Source organism: Ornithodoros turicata, chromosome 8 (assembly GCF_037126465.1).
Source record: "Ornithodoros turicata isolate Travis chromosome 8, ASM3712646v1, whole genome shotgun sequence".
Lineage (NCBI taxonomy): Eukaryota > Metazoa > Arthropoda > Arachnida > Ixodida > Argasidae > Ornithodoros > Ornithodoros turicata.
In genome coordinates, this window is record NC_088208.1 from 36,822,769 (window position 1) to 36,841,259 (window position 18,491).

Sequence of the window (18,491 nt, forward strand, 5' to 3'; positions counted from 1 at the left end):
TTCTTATCATGGAGACTCAGGCGTCCCAAAGCAGAAAGACCACCCGTGGTTCACAAAAGTGTCCATTGGCACCCCCCTGTCTACGCATATGACTTCCCACCCGTGCTTATTTCTTGCTTACTTGTTTCCTCAGTATCGGAGGTCAACGTCTACACCCATTATGTCCAGTCCAAAAGTGTCCTTCTGATTTCCTTGAGTTGACAAACTGAATAAAGGACAATGCATATGGAGGCATATGTCCTCTTCATGAGACAGGCGATATTGATCATCAAGAGTGAATGGCTCTTATTGTCACATTTCCTCCCGAATCCTAAGTTATGCCTTAACATCTTTTCGTGCTCCACACCAGTTGCCCTACTGAGGCACTGTTCGACAAGCACTGGCCTAGGCTTCAATAGTTTCAGACATGGTCTCGGACTACAATTTTCTCTTTCTGGCAGAGTACAAGCTACATGAATCACGCCACTAAAGGTCACGTGACCTTCCTGGGCGAGGTCCATTTGACCTGCAAGCAGAGGACCGTTTTTGCACAAGGTGCCCTTTTCCATGGTCACACCGCCCACCCTGACACCGATACGGAACACGCATCTTGTTCTCCGAAACCATTATTCCGTGAGTAGATGAAAAATCAGCAACTAGTAGCGACTAATCGATGCTGCACCTTGGTATCGCTGAAAAGACGTGCAGGAGGGAACTGAGGCTGCTCCGCGTGAGCGACTATAATTGCGCTAATGTTGCTCGACCTTGCTCCACTCTCGCTATCTCAGACTGTGAGGTCTGCAAACAATGGGAACCCATTGAAATGAGAACCTGTTATCCTATTTCGCAGTGGCATCGCGGCAATCTTGTACTTTGTAAAGAGGGTAGTGTTTATCAAAGGCTGTTACAAACACCTGCTCGTGTGGTGGAAGTGATTTGCGAGCGGGGATTCTTCAAGGTTGGAAAAAGTGTCTGTGGAGATGGGAATGAGTCGGAGCTGTTGAGCGACAGACATTCGTTCATGCAATGGAAAGACCACGATTTCGGGTTCAATGCGTTTGTCAAATGCCTGTCTCTTCGGTCGGTATGTAATATGTTTTTGTGTCCTCACGTAATGCCCTCCATAGGGCACTGGGGTATGGTACTAAATAAGACACTTTTCATCAGCAAACTAGGGACTCTATAAGAAGAAAAGGAGTAATATTAATCCTTTAGTAGTCCTACTAGATAACTAGAATATGCATAGTTACAACCATTAGTCGTTTTCGGGGGTAAATGCATGGAAGTTAGTTCATGTAGTAGTTTTTGTGTTTTGAAGTTCGTGCGACGTTTAAGGACTATTTGGAAGGGCGGGGAGTATATTTAAGGGCACAAGGACTCAAACGGGGAGTCATTGCAGCTAGGGGTGCAGGAACAGGTAATTGTCCCAGAGTTTACGCATTCCCTTTACAGTGTACTTCCTCTTTGTGATTTGTAGCCTTCCTGTTTATTACTTTTTTATATTTACATTATTGATGAATCTTACATATGGAAATTTCCGCAGCGATTAGCGTCAGTCACGTCAGTGGGCGTTCTAAACCTATAAGCAGCCAGAATATTTCAGCCATGTCGCATAGTGTATAGCCACGCTCCTATTTTTTGCCTCGCTAGAGCATGCACTTATTCTTTCGTCCTTCAAATACTCAAAGTGCTTCAGTATACATGTTCTTTTGAGCGACTGTCCATTGCCGCAGGAATAGCATCGGCTGGTACATATTGACGACGCGAAGAGCAGTGCCAGGGGCGGACGGGGATGATGAAGAAAAAGGCGACCACCACTCATTAAGGAGGTCAGAACGTGGCAAAATTGCATCTTATTTTCCTCCACCAGTATCGGTTGAGTGCTTCCGAAAAGAAGCCGTTATTAATGCTGGCGCAATTGGCTGCGGCAACTAGAGCAGTTTGCGGATTCCAAGTTATGGATTTGGAAATGATGACCGAGATAGGTGGTGATTTGACTGTCCCACGCGTGGAACTGCACTCATGACTGTCGTTGTTGACAAACACGAGTGCAACAATTACAGACACATCTGCATGTATATGAGCAGTTTTAGTGGAAAGGAGGATCTCCTCGTACGAACCATTGCCTATACGCCAGTGTTTCGAAACCTTAGATGGAAGCGACATTTAATTTTGCCATGTGAGAGGGGCATTAGCTTGTCCAAAAAGATATTCGGGTGGCATAGGTACTGTGCTCCTTTTGCTGATTGTACGGACTTCGAAAAATGACGTGGTGCGCGCATAAATACGGACAATACACCTGAGAATGACGACGTCATGAAGACGTCATGAAGACGTCTTGCACGTTATTCAGCCTGAGAACGCCGCGTTTCACAGATAGGCTATAGGTAGGGTTCCCAGTTTTCGGTTTTAATCTAAAAATACCGAATACAGAGTGACATTCCAGGAACGATGCCAGAGATAAATTGCTGCACATGCCCAGCAAGTTGTTGATGCAGATCAAACAACAACAACTTTATTGTGAGATGATGAATGGGGTGATGCAGATCAGAAAGCCATACAGAAATACGATGGTTGTGAAAAATGTCCGTCTACTTTTTCGTTAGCCGTAAAACGCCGCCCTTAGACGCACTTAGGTGCGTTAGACGTATACAGCACTGAAATTACATTGTGATTTCTATTCGCCGATAACTGTAGGGTAAGCCATGCACACGCCAGGGAAAACATCGAAAAACGCAAATTTCGTGGAAGTCAGTAAACACCGAAAAACATACGCCGAACCCGCTCAAAAATAAAAACCGAAAAATCGGAACCCTAGCTATAGGTCATATCTCACATGTGCCTCGCATGTGAATTTGAAGTCTCGGCTCCTTTGTGTACACCTCGAAATTTATACTTGATCCGTTACTCATAAAATGTAAAAGAATTGTAGAGGATACCAAGAAGGATACGCGTTTTAAGAGTGCGTGCACGATCAATCCAAAAAAGTGTGACGGAAAAAAGTACGACAGACCCGTCCAACAACAAGGACAAGGCCGTCCGAGAGTCCCCCAGGAGGTTAATCCAGATCTTATCAGCAATTCAGCACATATTTCCGACTCTATACAATTACGTCCCGAATCACATTAAGTTGCACGTGATGAACAGCAGACCACCTACGCATTGGAAGCGTACATCAGAATCCAAGACATGATAGCCCATTCGAGGGTTCTCGCAGCTCGCTATCTCCTGCAGAGTGCGAGCTGACCCCGATGGCCAGTCACTGTCAATCAGGATTACTTTGATGACCATCGCGTATTTTATAAAGCGTGCTGGCCTCGCCCAAGTAACGCTTGCAGTGAAAGTGACGGAGGCGTAGATATGAAGAATGCGGCCAATGCAACACCTGGCAAAGTTGAAGGCGTGGAAGGGAATGTCGAGTACAATTTAAAGGAAATAAGAAATACCAGCGGTTTGCAGTGTTGCAGCGACTTGGAGCTCTAGCAATCGACATTGTTGTCAACTTCCTCCTGGGATATCTGGTCTAAATTTCTTGGCCCTTAATATAATTAAAGCGATAGCTTTATAGGCCACCGAGACGTCGACAGACGTGTCCTTCCGTCCGTTACAGTTATGGAGAGAGAAGAAGAGAAAACAACATTGAAGGTTTCGAAGGCACAAAAACGAAATGTGCTTAGTGTCCCTTTCATTCTCCTACTGTCCTCCATTATCCTTTGCATTTTACGCAAGTTACGTGGCCAAAGAGTTTGCCAGAATATCCAGAGAAGTAGGACTTGTGCTGTTTGTGGACAACCAATTAAAAAATCAATGAAAAAAATGAAATTTATTTTTGTTACTTTTCATAGCACGGTCGTCCGCGTATCTGAAAGGTAACAAAGATGCATATATTCTCGCAGGAACGTGGCAGTGACATCGCAGACCCAGAAGTGAACACGACACCTACTTCTATATCAACACAGGGCAAAAGAACCACGGTAACGTAAAAAACAACAAAAAACACACACATCTGATTGCACAACGACGCAGTAACTCACATACTCTTTCACGCCTGACCGCACCCTTATTGGTCTTTCCTACATTTTCTTCTGCCATGTCTCTCAAGCACTGAACAGTTGCCTTTGCTCTCCTATAGTCCGGGTCGAGAACCTGAGCAATTCCCAACACACAACCAATCCGCGTGCAAAGGTCAACGAGCCCAACATTCCGCGAACGAGTTCTTTAAATGTAAATGAATATGTGCACCTATGTTCCTAGAAATCGAAACGTTTATGTGCCATCAAGCGCAGTGCGCGCTCTTTAATTCTACCCTTTCTATATGACGGGCCCTGCATATGGATCCTCAAGCAGTGATCGACCTTGATTTTGGGACTGTTTATCGGAACGGAAGCCATGCCTCTCCTGGTATATAGACCCCGCATATGTCTCGTCCGTGAAGAGCCCCGACGAAGCATCAGGTGATACATCTTCATCACGTTCCGGGGAAAGTGAAGTCGGCACTGATAGCGAAAGGTTAAGGAACCGGTTTTTTACCGGGTGAAGGGAACGTCTGGCGTGCGTCAAACACGTCTCGGACTTCCTGACACACACGATGCTGCTCCAGAGGAGCTTTCACTTGAAATGCAAGATCCACGTGAAAATAATATGGCTACTTTTGCGTGCGATGGTAAACTTGTAGACAGCGAATATCTGTTCCAGCAGCACGAGCACATATTGAAACCCAAACGGCATGGGGGGGGGGGGATATATTTATTAAGAAAAAGGAAAGGAAAGGTCAGCCAGACGGAGGTCGGCTTGCTATTCCAAAAAAAGGAAAATGGGCAAGAAAATAAAAGGAAAAGAAAAAGAAGAAAAGGAAATGGGAAGACAAAGAAGAAAAGAAAAGAAAAGGAGCATAGAAAAGGAAACGGCATAGTGCGCTAAAAGTGCAAGTGCATAGTGGTGGACAGGTAGATCAGGGATATTTCCTTCGTGGGCAGTTCTGCGAGATGATACACCTGCCATCTACCCCTATGTACTTGTACCTTTCCAGTACACTGTGCTACTTTAGAAAGTTCCCGGTGCATATAGTTGACAGGTTGACGAATGACGACGAAATAACATGTCAGCGTTGAATACATAGCGCAGTTTGGTTGAAGTACAGTTTGAATCTAGGTAAGTTGTTACACACAAGCTAACGGACATTTTAGAAGTATACTTTCCTTTCGAATAACGTCGACACGCACTCGACTATATTCGGTTCGAACCTTTACAACAGCGCTTGTCAGTCTCTTTTAAATAACCTCAATAACTACACCTCAGAGATGCTTCGCTCGGTATTGCCCTATTTACTGCCTCGTAACGCAAAATCACAATTTCAGACCTCGTCATTGTTTGGCCGAAACATCAAGTTCCTTCTTAACAGGGCTACTTCATAAGTTTATATTGTTTCCGAGCTCTCAACTTAAACTGCGCGACTCTTAGCTCAAACGAGTTCATCTAGGCAAGGACGACAATAACCAATACGAGCCACAGGAAGTGTTTATTTGATAACAACATCATGACACTAATCCATCATAATTTTGCATTCGTCTACTTGTCGTCATTGGCATTAAAAACGTATTATCATGTCACCATAAATGTACCCATGTACTCAGCGCGCAGCAGAGCAGCAAGAGAAGAATGGATGCTTCCTACTCCTGAGCAAACCATCGAACGCCTCCGCGTGATATCTTAGAAGGCGTACACCAACGCTTTCACCTTGATACCATTCCCCACCGCTACTTCCCGACGACAACCTAACAGGATGAATCGTATCGACCCCCGGAAAAGTTCTGCGAAGCTCCAATTTTGTAACCCTGGATTCCCCAGCAGATCCGTAACCATAATACGCAACTTACTTCGTTTTTGGAACGGATGCTTGTTTTTTTCTTCTTCTTTTTTTCTGTTTCGTTCAGGTATTTTCCCTTCAAGTATTAAAGTGGCCAAGACACGTTCGTATTGCTTTGCGAAAAAGAAAGGAAAAGAGAATGGATTTTGTTACGCGACCTTTTGGCCTCCTGGGCTTTTCTGACCATTTCGTAAGCGAAGATATCAGCTTGTTCCTTCGTTAGCACGGGGCGACACTGGAATTGTTAATCGCGTTTCTCAAGGTAAGAAAGGGGGAAAGTAACAGTAACACTAAAATTCTACTATAGAGGAACTTTCTGTGATGTTTTTCACAAATTCTGTGTCTTCTCCTGTACAGACTATATACAACTGGTGACTGACTGTTGGTTGGCGACCATAACACTACGAAACTAGGAACAAGAGGGACAAGACGCGCATCACTCGTCGCTTTCTTGTTTACTGTTCCTAGTTTCGTAGTGTTACAGTTTACCAACAGTGCATGTACCAATCGGCCTCGTATTTTTCTTTGTTGTTTACAACTGGTGACTCACTCACAGTTCATTAAAAATGAGCTTGTAAGGTACTTTTGGTACTTTGTAGTGTACAAGCATTTTTACGCTTTACGTACTTCATATTAATATTTGACGCAAATATCATTATCATCGCATCACAAAAAAAAAAAAAAACAGTTGTTGCTGTTGTTGATTCGAAACAAGTAACCTTTGGTGCTTTATGTTGGCTTCTCATATCTTGTAAGGTACAACAACTTAGTAAATTAGAAGTATGAAGTAGTATTAGTGTAGTAGCTAGTAGAAGTAAGCCAGTAGTGGTAACTCTGACGTACACGTTTGCTCATTGCTCTGTATGTTATACAACACGTGTTTTCTATATCCCTACGTTATACTTCAGAGAAGGGCAATTATGAGATACATAGTCCATGACTGGTACCATTCATAAACTCCTTTCCTTTTACGCCATTCCTCGCGTTCCCTCCTACGCATATCCATCAGCATGCGAATCCATCGCATCCGAATCGTTGTAGCCTCTAGCAGAGAGCGTTACGGTCAGACATGCCAGCTGGCACTGAAGCACTTTCACGCCCACGAGTTCTTTGACAACTCCAATCACCATCATAGAATAAAGTTGTTCTTTGACATCTCACATTAACGACTCGAAAAAGGCTCACACACTACCGTATATAGCTCACGCAGAATGACATCGATGGTTTTGAGTGGGAAATACTGCTTTACAGCTTTAGCGTTCCTCAATGCGATAACTTTCGTTAGAACTGGTAATTAGAGTCAGTATGTCACGTTAGTTGTCAGTTGACAACGAGGTTATAGCACACAACATATACCTTCGTTGTTGTCTACATTTCGGGCCATACAGGTAGATAAATCCTATATACACATAGAACAGTGCGAAGGCGCGTGCCTGTTGGGTCTTCTTAGGAGGTAGAGTAGACGCAAGTAACTCGTTCAAGGTGACAAAGTGTGTTTCTTCACGATATTCATAACGAGGAATTACTGAGTATGGAAACATGAATTGAAGGGTTTGTAGAAGGTTGCACCATAATGGTTTTTACGCATTTTGTTTTAGGAAGTGTCTTACATGTTCTTCATTACTGCAGTCAATATCGGCTTGCCAAGTCACCGGTATCTTTATGCGCCCTACTAGGGTAGTGCTAGGGAGTTTCAGTATACCACTACCGGGAGCACTGTAGCGTGCCTACCGCACCCAATCAAGAGATATACGAGTTTGAGTCACGCATGTTCTCATGGGTGGTAGGTACGGTAACTTGACGGTGACGTCACCAATGGTATACTAAAACTCACTATTGTTTTCTTTTCTGCTGAGGTCGAGCCTTCGCACTTCTCTTATTATTTGCACGTAACATTTGTCGACATTAAGCTACAGGCTTCCACAGAGACAAAGAACTTGACAGGTATCGCTGAGATGAGTTGGGAGATTGGTACTTCCACTCGTTAACCCCTGTCTGCTCGAAAAGATTTTAGAGAGATAATTCAAAAAGACAAGTGGACTGTCTCGGGAGCGAGACGAGGCTACAGTCAGACGAAGACACTTCTATATCGCTGTCTTACCCACCAAAGTATTCAAAGTACTCCAAAACCGGCTTCTCCTTTCGAGACATCCGATTTAGAGATACAATACCACGCACGGCCGAAAACCCGTACGCGCGTCAACCTGCACGGATCCAACCCGACAAGCGCCCACAGAACCTCCGCCTTCGAACCACTGTCAACGACCGTTCGCCTCCCAGTGTCTCACAGCTCGCCGCGCGAAGCGTGATCTCCAGAGAGAACCTGCTACCGTCTCTCTTCGCGCGCACTAATGTCGGGCCACGGTGACGACCAATGGGACGCATCGTTGGCACTGGACGCCGCTAACGGAACGCTAACGTCCACGCAATTACGTGTGGCTACCGCTACCCCAATCTTCGTTTCAGGCCAGAGTGGTGAGAGCCGCTAGGGCTGGAGTCATCGCAGAGTTGTGCATCGTAAAGTCATATACCGCTATAAGCAGTAGAGCCCTTCTTGCATAGCCTTTTCGTTTGTGCTGTGCGACGCGCGACGCAATTCCAAGCACAAATGAATGATTTAATTTTTGCCTGTACCAGTCATCCGCTTTTCGTTTTCGAATTCTGGTGAGAACGAACGTTTGAAGTGACACCGGAGTTAGAGGCTTCCACTTTTCCCTAAACACAATCGGTTCATATTTCTAGTGTTCGGACGAGCCATATACAGCACAAGTGTACACATTCATAAACGAGGCCAGCTCGAACACGGCGCACCTCTGTTACCGGTAGCCTAATCCGCATCCGTACACAGGTATCCATAGAAAATGAGATATCGCGCGACTCACCTCTTTGCGAATGCCAGGGAACACTATGAGAAAAGCCACAAACAACGTAGAAAAACTGATATAGATGATGATATTCCGTATGTCTTCAGTGGCAGCAGTCCTATTAGAATAGTCGTAGAGCGTGGGACCTCCATCGGTCCGGAAGGCATCGAACCATCCTTTGAGCATCGTCTCGTGAACACCACCACCACCACACCTGATCACACTCCGGAGAGCACCGCACAAGAGAGAACTGCTCGCGGTAAGCGAGGACCGCGCCTAATAGCTCTCGGGGCGACAGGGCCACCCCAAGGCCGCAAGGGAGTGAGGTAGTAGACCGCCTTCGTCGTCGGCAGGAATCCCAACCACAGATCAGCTGTTGACTGGCGCGCACGATAACGAGAGAGCCGCGTATCCGTGTCAAGGGCCGTAGATTTGTTTTACCTCGCGTCTGGCCTTCAGCGGCCTCCTCGTCCGCCGTTACTCAGTCGGACCGCGGTCTCTGCAACGCTCCATCGCTCCACGCTGTCCGCTCCATCGTCGAGCGGACGTCGCCGCTCCGCATGGTGCGACCCTCCAACTTCCTGGCAGTGAAAGTGAAACTGAAAGCGAGTTTTGGGTCGGGCCTCTACTGGCGGCGCTGCACGCCGTTGCCCTACTCTGTCGCCGACGGCGAAAGCGGAGCGCCGGTAAGGTGGGGTCGCCCGTGGTGGACGACAACGTGCGTTGTTGTCGGAGATCACCATGAGGTCGGGACGTATACGTACGTACGTGCGTGCCACGTCGGCTCTGTTCTTGTGGCCAGGAAGCGATAGAAGACGGTCGGAGCAGAGTGCTCCGAAGGAAGCACAATGCCAAAGCAAAGACGAGAGAGCTTTCTAGTTGAGTGACGGAAATGTGGGCGCGGGCGTGCTGTACTAGCTGGTGTCGGATGTTACCTGTCACGTTAATCCCGTGACGTACAGAAACTCACAAAGACTAAACGACTAAGGTCTCGCACTACATAGAAACGCACTATAGGTAATACAACGTCACTAGCGCAGTCGGTATACATTAGGCTCAACGACAGTCTCTCCCCATACTAGATACAGAGCAGTATACTACACCTGACAGGATCGTATTTGTAGGACGAACCGAACCGAAACGTAAACTGGTTCAACGAACATGTCCACTCGTGAGGCCGAATCATTTATCAGCGTGTCGGAGTTATTAGCTTATCAGGTCCTGCTGTGTGCCACAGATGAGCGCGGATTTTGTGGCTAATCATTGCAAGATAATCGTCGCGCGACGAAGCGGAAAAATAAGCCGTCAAGGATGCACCCTTTCTTTAGAGCTAAGATGCCGGTCATGATAACAATACCGCGGTGCCTGCTGCAGATGGCATCAGCGCCTGTAACGGCTCTGGAGATATGACAGATGCCTATCTATTCGCTTTGTTGAAATAGCTGGAATGAATGAATCGAACATTCCTCGAGTGACCTGTTTCCGCCAACGGAATAACTGAACGGAATAATTGCATTTTCCCAGAGCAAAACCTTATTGGCTCAGCTCTGCGGATGGAATTCGCGAAATACTCTTTCTTTGTCCCGAGTTTAAGAAGACTGGTGGCGAATAGACATCCACCCTAGAAACGTCATCATGACGCCGGTAGACAGACTGAAACCGAAACATATCGGAAGGGGAGGGCTGGGTTCCATGGACACTTGTTCGCTGCCTCCTATTGAAAAAAAAGTAGGACCGAAGGTCGCGTCCCTTTCAGGGACCGTCGTAATCCCCTCAAGACCGTGGCTTTCGACGTGACCTTGTTCGCCCCTAGGTTTGAGCGTAGTACAGCCCTACCAAATTGGTGGCGCTGTCAAACACTATGACGTCATTTGTTTACAAACAGGGAGAGGTCTATTTCATCTTCCACCTCGTGTAGTAGTCAGCCAGCCTTACGTTCCCATTTTCTCACTGTCATTATTATACCATCATAACCATCATCATCATCATCATCTCGGGTTGCCGAAATCGATGCCGGACGACGGCTGGTTACGGCGAATGCAAGAAATATCTTACTACTGCAGTTACTTCACAAATAAATGAACTAACTACAATACTAAGCGAGTCTGACTCAAGTATCCTCGTGCGGTGATTGTCATAGTAAAGTGATAGCTTTTGCTAACCACAGTGCAGGTCTGTTCGTAGCTTCCTATGCATGCCGTTTTCACCGGCTTGGTGCCAAAACGACATCCGGTTTCACAGCAAACACGCTCTACGCCAACCACTGTGCCGATTGATATAGTTATCGCTTTTGATTTCAAGAGGGAGAGAGAGAGAGAGAGAGAGGGGGTCGTATACGCCTCCAGTTTTCAAGAAATCAGGAAAGCGAGAGAGATAATCCTGCATGGCGGCTGGTTCCGAGCGTCTTTAGTCGCGGAATGACCTGAAGTCTTCGTGTCACCGGAAGTTGTAGTGGGGACTTGTTTATGTGTGCACGAGAATGTTAGGGCCAACCACCACGTGAAACCGTATGATCGCGTCACGTGGTCACGTGATATGGCCACGTGACGACCCATAAAGCTAGCGTTGGGCACAATGGCCGCGGTCCTTGTTGTGATCTCCGGTATCGCTTCGCGGGTACTCTGCTCGTGCAAGAAGCACTTCACATGGAGCCGAAAGTCGTCTTGACGAAAAGCATTTGCAAGTAATGTTATGCCATAAAATCGCACAAGGTCAAACATTCGCTTCCTCGTGCATTCTTCGGAGTTGTGCGAAAAAGAACGTTCTCTCTTACAGCGCTTGTAACGGCTGATGCCATGCGAAAAGCGGTGAAGGCCGCCTATTCCTGCCGTCTTCACAAAGTACATGGATGGGGCCAAGGCCTGAATGCAGATTCACCGGAATCCCATGTATATATACAACGGGAATGTACACGCGTAGAACTGGCTTTGGCAGATGACAAGAAAAATCAAGGCCTAGTTGTCTCGAATCACGAGGGGTTACGTAAAAGAGATGTTTACTTGCAGGAAGTTTCACCGCAATGAATTTACTACACGACGCGTTTGGTAACGGCATAACGGGATATCTGTGAAAGGAAAAGGATCGATATGGAAGGAAATCAGAATTGGATGTGCTCTATTAATTTCATTGATCGATCGGGGGAGCTTTGATTGCCGGAAGTTGAGTAAATTAGGTGCTGACGTCTGACGCGTATTCCGCGGTTGATGCTCTCTTTGAACACGTGTGTTTAGTAAAGGCGTTTGTAAAGGAACAGGTGATCCGAAAAATAAGAACGGGTAATTGAACAATATTGATGCCAATTAGTGCGTTATATCCAGGGCGTACCTCACGTACCCAAAAGTAAGCCTTATCATGGATGAGGTCTGTGAGAACCTGTTCACATCAGGTATGAATGAACCAATAGTTATTTTATTAAGAATATCAGGAAAAAGCTGGAGCAGGAATTGTACATTGTACATTGTATTCATACACGAATATATAGATAGATATGCAGTCGAAACTATTGCGTCCTCATGGAAATTTGTGCTGTTCTTTAGTTTGTGCCAATTTCACGGTTGAGCCGATGCCATTATACAGGGTGTTTCTTTTTAGCCTTTACATAATTTTTATGAAATTTTTATGACAGCAGCAAAAATGTCAACAAAAAAAAGCGTCGAACTACAAGGTGACTAATTACCTAAAATGCATTAGTTAGCTTTTTAATTTGGGGATTGCGGGCAAAACCGAGATAGCAGATTGGTGGACTGTACTAGCTGCAAGCCATTTCACGTTCAAAAAAAATCGAGAAACACGCACGTGCGTTAAAATATCCTCCCGCGAATTTTAATTGTGCAAATGAGCCGAAACGGAAACCGCGGCGACCGGGAACACAGGGAACACCGCTTTCCGGCCAAGCTAAGCCTCTGTTAGCGAGGGTGATGCACAGTGGTTTACCCATAATTTCGTCATTGGGGGGACGGGAGGGGGGTGTCTTTAAATGCTGTTGACGAAATATTGCGCAATCTCACAACATTTTAGGGGGTCTCCTGCAAATGGGGGGGGGGGTGTTGTGGGGGTATAGGGGGGTCTGGATAAATCACCACTCCTCAGCGCGATTTCTTCGGTTTCGGCTCAGTTGCATACCGAAATTCAGCGATGGATGTTTCACGGCAGGCGCTCTCTTCTTGATTTTTGAAAGATTGAATGGATTTCAGCGGGGATGGTCTCCTGTTGTGTTATCTCGCTTTTTACCAAAATTCTCTAATTAAAGAGTTAACGTGAACTTCAGCTAATTAGACATCTTGTAGTTACATGTATATGCTCTCTGGATGTCCGCTTGGCCGTAGCATTCAACTGTGAAAACGACATTGATGCTGCTGTCGTACAATCTTAAAAATGAACTTCTCCGCATAGCACGCTCCTGGACAACCATCAACTCGAATGATATCGTTATGTGCCCTGATTTGTTGAAAACGGGAGGCGTACGTCTTTTTTGTGAAACTTATGCTGTTCATAATTGACACAAAAAAGGCATACGCCTTCCGTTTTCAACAAGTTAGGGCAGGGCCTTTTCTTTTCTTCTTTTCCTTTTCTTTTGTTTTCTTCTTTGTCTTTCGCTTTTCTTTTCGTCCTTTTCTTTTCTTTCCCTTTTTCTTCGTTCTTCTTTTCCTTTTCTTTTCTTTCCCCTTTTCTCCTTCTCTCTTCTCCTTTTCCTTTTTCTTAATAAACATTCCCCCCCCCCCAAGGGCAGATAACGATATCACTCGAGATGATGGTTGGCTAGGAGCCTGCTATGCGGTCAGGTTCATTTTGAAGAGTGTAGCTTTTTGATAAAAATTCTGTAAAGTATAAAAAAAAAGAAAAACAGAACACAATGTAGAAACCGATAGTAGCCTGGGACGGCTGAGCTGAAAGGGAAGGCTCCTCATTGGATCATTCAGGGAGATAATCAGACAGTCTGATTGTTGAGAGGTAGACGGCTCTGCCAGCAATCGCCGAGACTAGGAGATGACGCGGGTTCAAGTCCGGACGCCGGCTGTACTGTCTGTGGGTTTTCCCTTGGTGTTTTCCCCGGACTCTCTGGGACAAATGTCGACAAAGTTCCCCGTGAGGTCGACCCCGGACGCACGAACCCCTTCGGTGGTCGTGGCGTTGCAGGTCTGTCCGACTACGATAAACAGTTCATCACTACCACCACAACTATCGTCACCAACAAAGGAGCTGTGGTGTCCCGCCTGAAGCACGAGAAAGAAGATGAAGTAAACTCCGCATTGCGTGCGTTCCTCCCGCGAGGATCAGGTCGCGGTAGTAACAAGTCTGGCACCGCCATCTGTAAGAACGGCGTTTTTGGGACAGTTCAAATGGGAAGTGCCCATAAAAGTTCACAGTCCTGAAGCACCTGGTGCACAATGGAAGAGACTACTTCTACGCCGCCCAAGAAAAAGGTACGGGAATTCGAGGCGTAATATTTCAGAAACGCGTGACACAGACCTCTCTGAACAAGCCGAAGTACTCCTTAGGTGGGCCTGTTGCTACGCAGCTACGTCATAAAGTCGAAAAGCATTGGACTCAAACATGATGTATGGTTTATCCGAGAAATGTTAGATGTAGTCCTCCACTGCAAAAGGGCTCTAGGTAGTTCACGATGCCTCAACCTGGGGAAGATATATAGGTGTAGTGCAATAGTGTAACACTGATTCCAGCTGTTATGCGCAGCCACCACCCGTTAGTAATTCCAGCCACAGCTTTCTATTCTATTACCTTTCTTTTCCTGTCATGTTCTTGCTCCGTATGGTCTGCTGCTGGTGCAGTGCAATGGAAGTTGCATAGGAGGAGCAACGGAAGGTGCTCTAGAGTTGTAGCTAGCTGCTTCATTTTGTTGCTGCCCAGATCAAAGGAAATCAATCATTTGTTTCTTACATTAAAACTCGTTGATATTGCTAGTTCATATGCTGAAATCGTAGCGCTCTACAAACCTATATTTCTCTCTTCAGGAGCCATCGGGCAAAGGATGGCCGCCTGTGGTGTACGGTGTGATAGGAGCTGCTATGTATGACACCGTGCAAGGGGGGACACTGAAGGTACTCGAATACAATATTTCTACCGACATCAGAAGAGAACTTTGGAGTCCCGTACCTCTTCAGGGCCAAACCGTGTTCCAGAAAAGTGTGGCATTCTTCCAACACTGTCGCGATGTGGAGAAAGCGATGGATAGCAACTTCGATGGCATGAAATACTTCCTAGAACAACATGGTATCACTTTCGAAGAGCGTACGATGTTGTTCGACCCCTTGGACATGACAGTTAGATTCGCCTTCGAGTTCGATATTCCTATTTGGTTCAACTTTACTGCGGAACGGGTCGGTACCGGACATGACATCGTCGTCGAGGAGCAGTCCGGAATTTTGCGGGAGATATTTACGTTGAATAGCAGGGGGACTGACCTTCATAAAGTGCAGTATGGACACAAAGTGCCGAAAAATATATTTGCCAGATGCTTCGATTCAAACTACATCTATGACGTGATAAAAGACGTGGAATTTGTAAACGAGACAGTGAAGAACACGCGACTCGGAGCACAGCAACGGATTCCTCTCTCGATACTTCTGGACGATGACGTTAACTCTGGCCTGACTAGACAGTGGACTTCAATCCTTTCTCACTACAGTAATCAACATCTTCCAGGTAATGCCTACGTAAAGATTCATGAACGCCTTCGCAACACCTTTCGATTAGTGTTCGCTGTAGCAAATAATACGGGCGCCATGAGGAGCTACATCGCTTGGAGAACTGCCGACACACTGTTCCAAACTGGTGGCCAAGTGGTGGAGAAGGATACAACGAAAGACATCGAAGACCACTGTCTGGTCTTGGTGCAGTCGATGCTGCCTCATACAATAGGCCCTTCTGTGCTTTTCAAGACAGTAAACCAACAGAGAGTAAACGCTGTGAAGAATATGTTACACGAGATCGTTACTGCCATCGACGATTCTTTCACGCGGTTTACCTTTTTTAACAACAGACGGGATTCTGCCAGACGCAAGTTGTCTCTGTTGAAGATGAATATTGGCTACAATTCAAAGTTCGATGCACCGGATAAAGTTCGAGAGTACTACCGCACTCTTCCAGACTTGAAGGCGTCTTTCATCGAAGATTTCGCCAAAGCAAAACGATTTCACTCAATGACTTACTGGGATCACATTTTCCGCAACGGTGTCGACTTTATTAACAACCTTTACAGCGCCCAGATTCCAGTGTTCGAAGCCAACGCACAATATACTGTAAGGATGAACCTGCTGTCTATACCACCTGCCATGATGTACAGCCCGCTCTCTGCACTTGGAGGACCTACTGATGTGAACTATGGCGCTCTGGGACGTCTTATGGCTCATTACATAATGAAGGGCTTCGGCCTGTACGGGGCTACGGCCTGTACGGGCTTGGATTCGATGGCACAGGAGCCCCGTCGTCGTGGTTCCCCGGAGAAAATGTGATAAGCTATGAGGCTATAATGTCCTGCATAGAACGTATTGCATTGACCGCACACCGCACCTGGTAAAAGGTATTCGGTAACGAACAGAGATGAAAAACTCGCGGACGTCCTAAGAAGTGTTTCTCATCCTGAACGCTTACAAGAAAGCTAAGGGTTCGAGTGCTAAGATGTTTTACGTGTCCCGGTGTCTCCTCTGGTGCGGCAGACGGACGTTGCCTTGTATTGCGTCGGATGATCTTCGGTGCAATCTGCCTTTGATGAATTCTGACCATTTCAGGGACACGTTCTTGTGTCCCTATAATTCACCGATGAATCCGGCACAGAAGTGTGAGTTCTTCTAGGAGCACTCGCCAGGAAATATAGATTTATCATAAGCATGTTTGTCTTCGCTTTTTCGTTTTGTCTGGTTTAGTTCAGAATGGGTACCGTGGTAACAGAACATGGTACGTGGAAAATATTACTGTATTACTGCCGGAGATACACAGGTATGATAAGATGCGAATTGCGGGAACGTATTTGTGGAACTGAGATTAACAACCAGGGTTTGCTGTGCGCTGTATGACGTCGCGAAAAACTACCGTACTAAAAAAATCGTACGTGAACTGAGTTGGTGCTGCATGTAAATGGCGGTTGCTGCTATCTGTGGGACACGTGACCTCTCCCTTGCCTGGCGTGATGACGCCACGGGGTCACTTTCGTACTTCCATATTACGCGCGGAAGGAAGGTATAAATAGTTCATACCCTAGTGGAGGAACAAAACATATGCAGCTTAGATTCCATGTTGTGTTCGAAATGCCTTACAGCGCTAAATAAAGTCCCTGCCACATGATAATGAGCAAATGATTAGTGTTGCAATAATGGTGATCACGACTTGTTATAGTTAAACTTGTAATTTTGATTGTAATCGTATTGATTAAGATTGTCTCCTTGTCCAATGTAGTGTACTTTGTTATAGATTTTATTTCCTCTTGTGTTTGTGTCGTCGTCCTGTGTTCCTGTGGTATTTTCTGGTCTGTGTTGTGCACAATTAATTACATCTATCAGAACTACTAATTGAAATTAAAACCCCACTATTTCCATGATGGTGGTCACGTATAAGAATCCTGACTTTTTATAATAAAACTTGTAATTTTGATTGTAATCGTATTGATTAGGTTAACAATATCTTCTTTGATTAAATGTGGTGTCCTTCGTTATAGATTTTAATTCCTCTTGTGTTCGAATCGTCCCTCTATGTGTCCCATGGTCGTCCAGGATCTCTGTTGTGCAGAATTAATTACTTACATCTATCACAACTTCTAACTGAAATTAAAACTTACTATTCCACTTTTTATAATTTTAATTGTAATCAGATTAAGAATGTGTTTCTTATGTTTCAGGTCATGAAGGTTTTTTTTGGCTAGATTTTCTCCCTTGACAGATTGGCATTACAATTCTTAGAACTATTGGCATTAATAAATATATTTCCACATGTACTTTTATGTATGACTGTCCTTTGCATGTCGATACTTGCATCAAACCGCACAGCTATTGTAGTGGAAAAAAATTAGCGCACGGGAAGTCCTCCACCCACGCGCCACCCAGCGCGCGTGGAAAGAATTCGCGAATGAAGTCGGCCCAGGTGGAAAAATCGCGAATAAAGTCAGCAGAGGCGCGATGGCGCCATCGCTTGGCGTTGTCGCCCATGTAAACTCCCCACACGCCACCCGCAGCGCACGGAAAAAAAATGCGAACAAAGTCAGGCCTGGCGGAAAAATATGCGACAGTAAGCGCACGGGTAGCCCTCCACCAAGGCGCCGCCCACCGGTAAGCACACGGGCAGTCCTCGCAAAGGCAGGTCTCGTCCAGGCAAAATTCGCGAGTGCAGTCTGCCTAGGGGTCAATAAACGAACCTACAAGTGATCCCGCGTTTCCTACGGCCAGACCATATACTACTAATGAATTTCAACGATGATCGTCTCCCGTTTTAAAGAGTTAGTGTGAACTTCAGGTAATTAGACATCTTGTAGTTACATACTTTCTGGATATCCGCCTGGCCGTAGAACTCAACTGCGAAAATGACATCTATGCTGCTCTCATAGCTTTTGATAAAAGTTCTGTAAAGTGTAAAAAAACAACAAACAAACAAACACCGATGGTAGCCGGCGACGGCCGAGCTGAAAGAGAAGGATCCTCATTGGATCATTCATTCAGATAATGAGACAGTCTGATTGGTGAGAGGTAGAGGGCTGTGTGAATTCTCGACGAATCTGGACACCGGCTGTGCTGTTTGTGTGTGCTCCTTGAGTTTTCCTCCGGACGCGTTAAGAC

The 18,491-nt window shown here is 45.8% G+C and overlaps 2 protein-coding genes across 3 annotated transcripts in view; one reads left to right on the forward strand and one right to left on the reverse strand.

Moving 5' to 3' along the window:
- LOC135367186 (dual oxidase maturation factor 2-like) overlaps positions 1 to 9,765 on the reverse strand; it is a 59,781-nt gene extending 50,016 nt beyond the window's left edge. For both annotated transcript variants that reach the window (XM_064600336.1, XM_064600335.1), the window contains exon 1: positions 8,728 to 9,765. In XM_064600336.1, the coding sequence (XP_064456406.1) occupies positions 8,728 to 8,895 (168 nt within the window). In that variant the 5' untranslated portion in view covers positions 8,896 to 9,765. The remainder of the gene's footprint in view (positions 1 to 8,727) is intronic.
- A 3,864-nt stretch (positions 9,766 to 13,629) lies between these two features.
- Positions 13,630 to 16,557, forward strand: LOC135366223 (uncharacterized). Its single transcript, XM_064598893.1, has 2 exons — positions 13,630 to 14,132; positions 14,682 to 16,557. Exons 1-2 carry the CDS (start codon positions 14,097 to 14,099, stop codon positions 16,179 to 16,181), a joined length of 1,536 nt encoding a protein of 511 aa, XP_064454963.1. The 5' UTR covers positions 13,630 to 14,096; the 3' UTR covers positions 16,182 to 16,557.
- Positions 16,558 to 18,491: the final 1,934 nt, after the last annotated feature.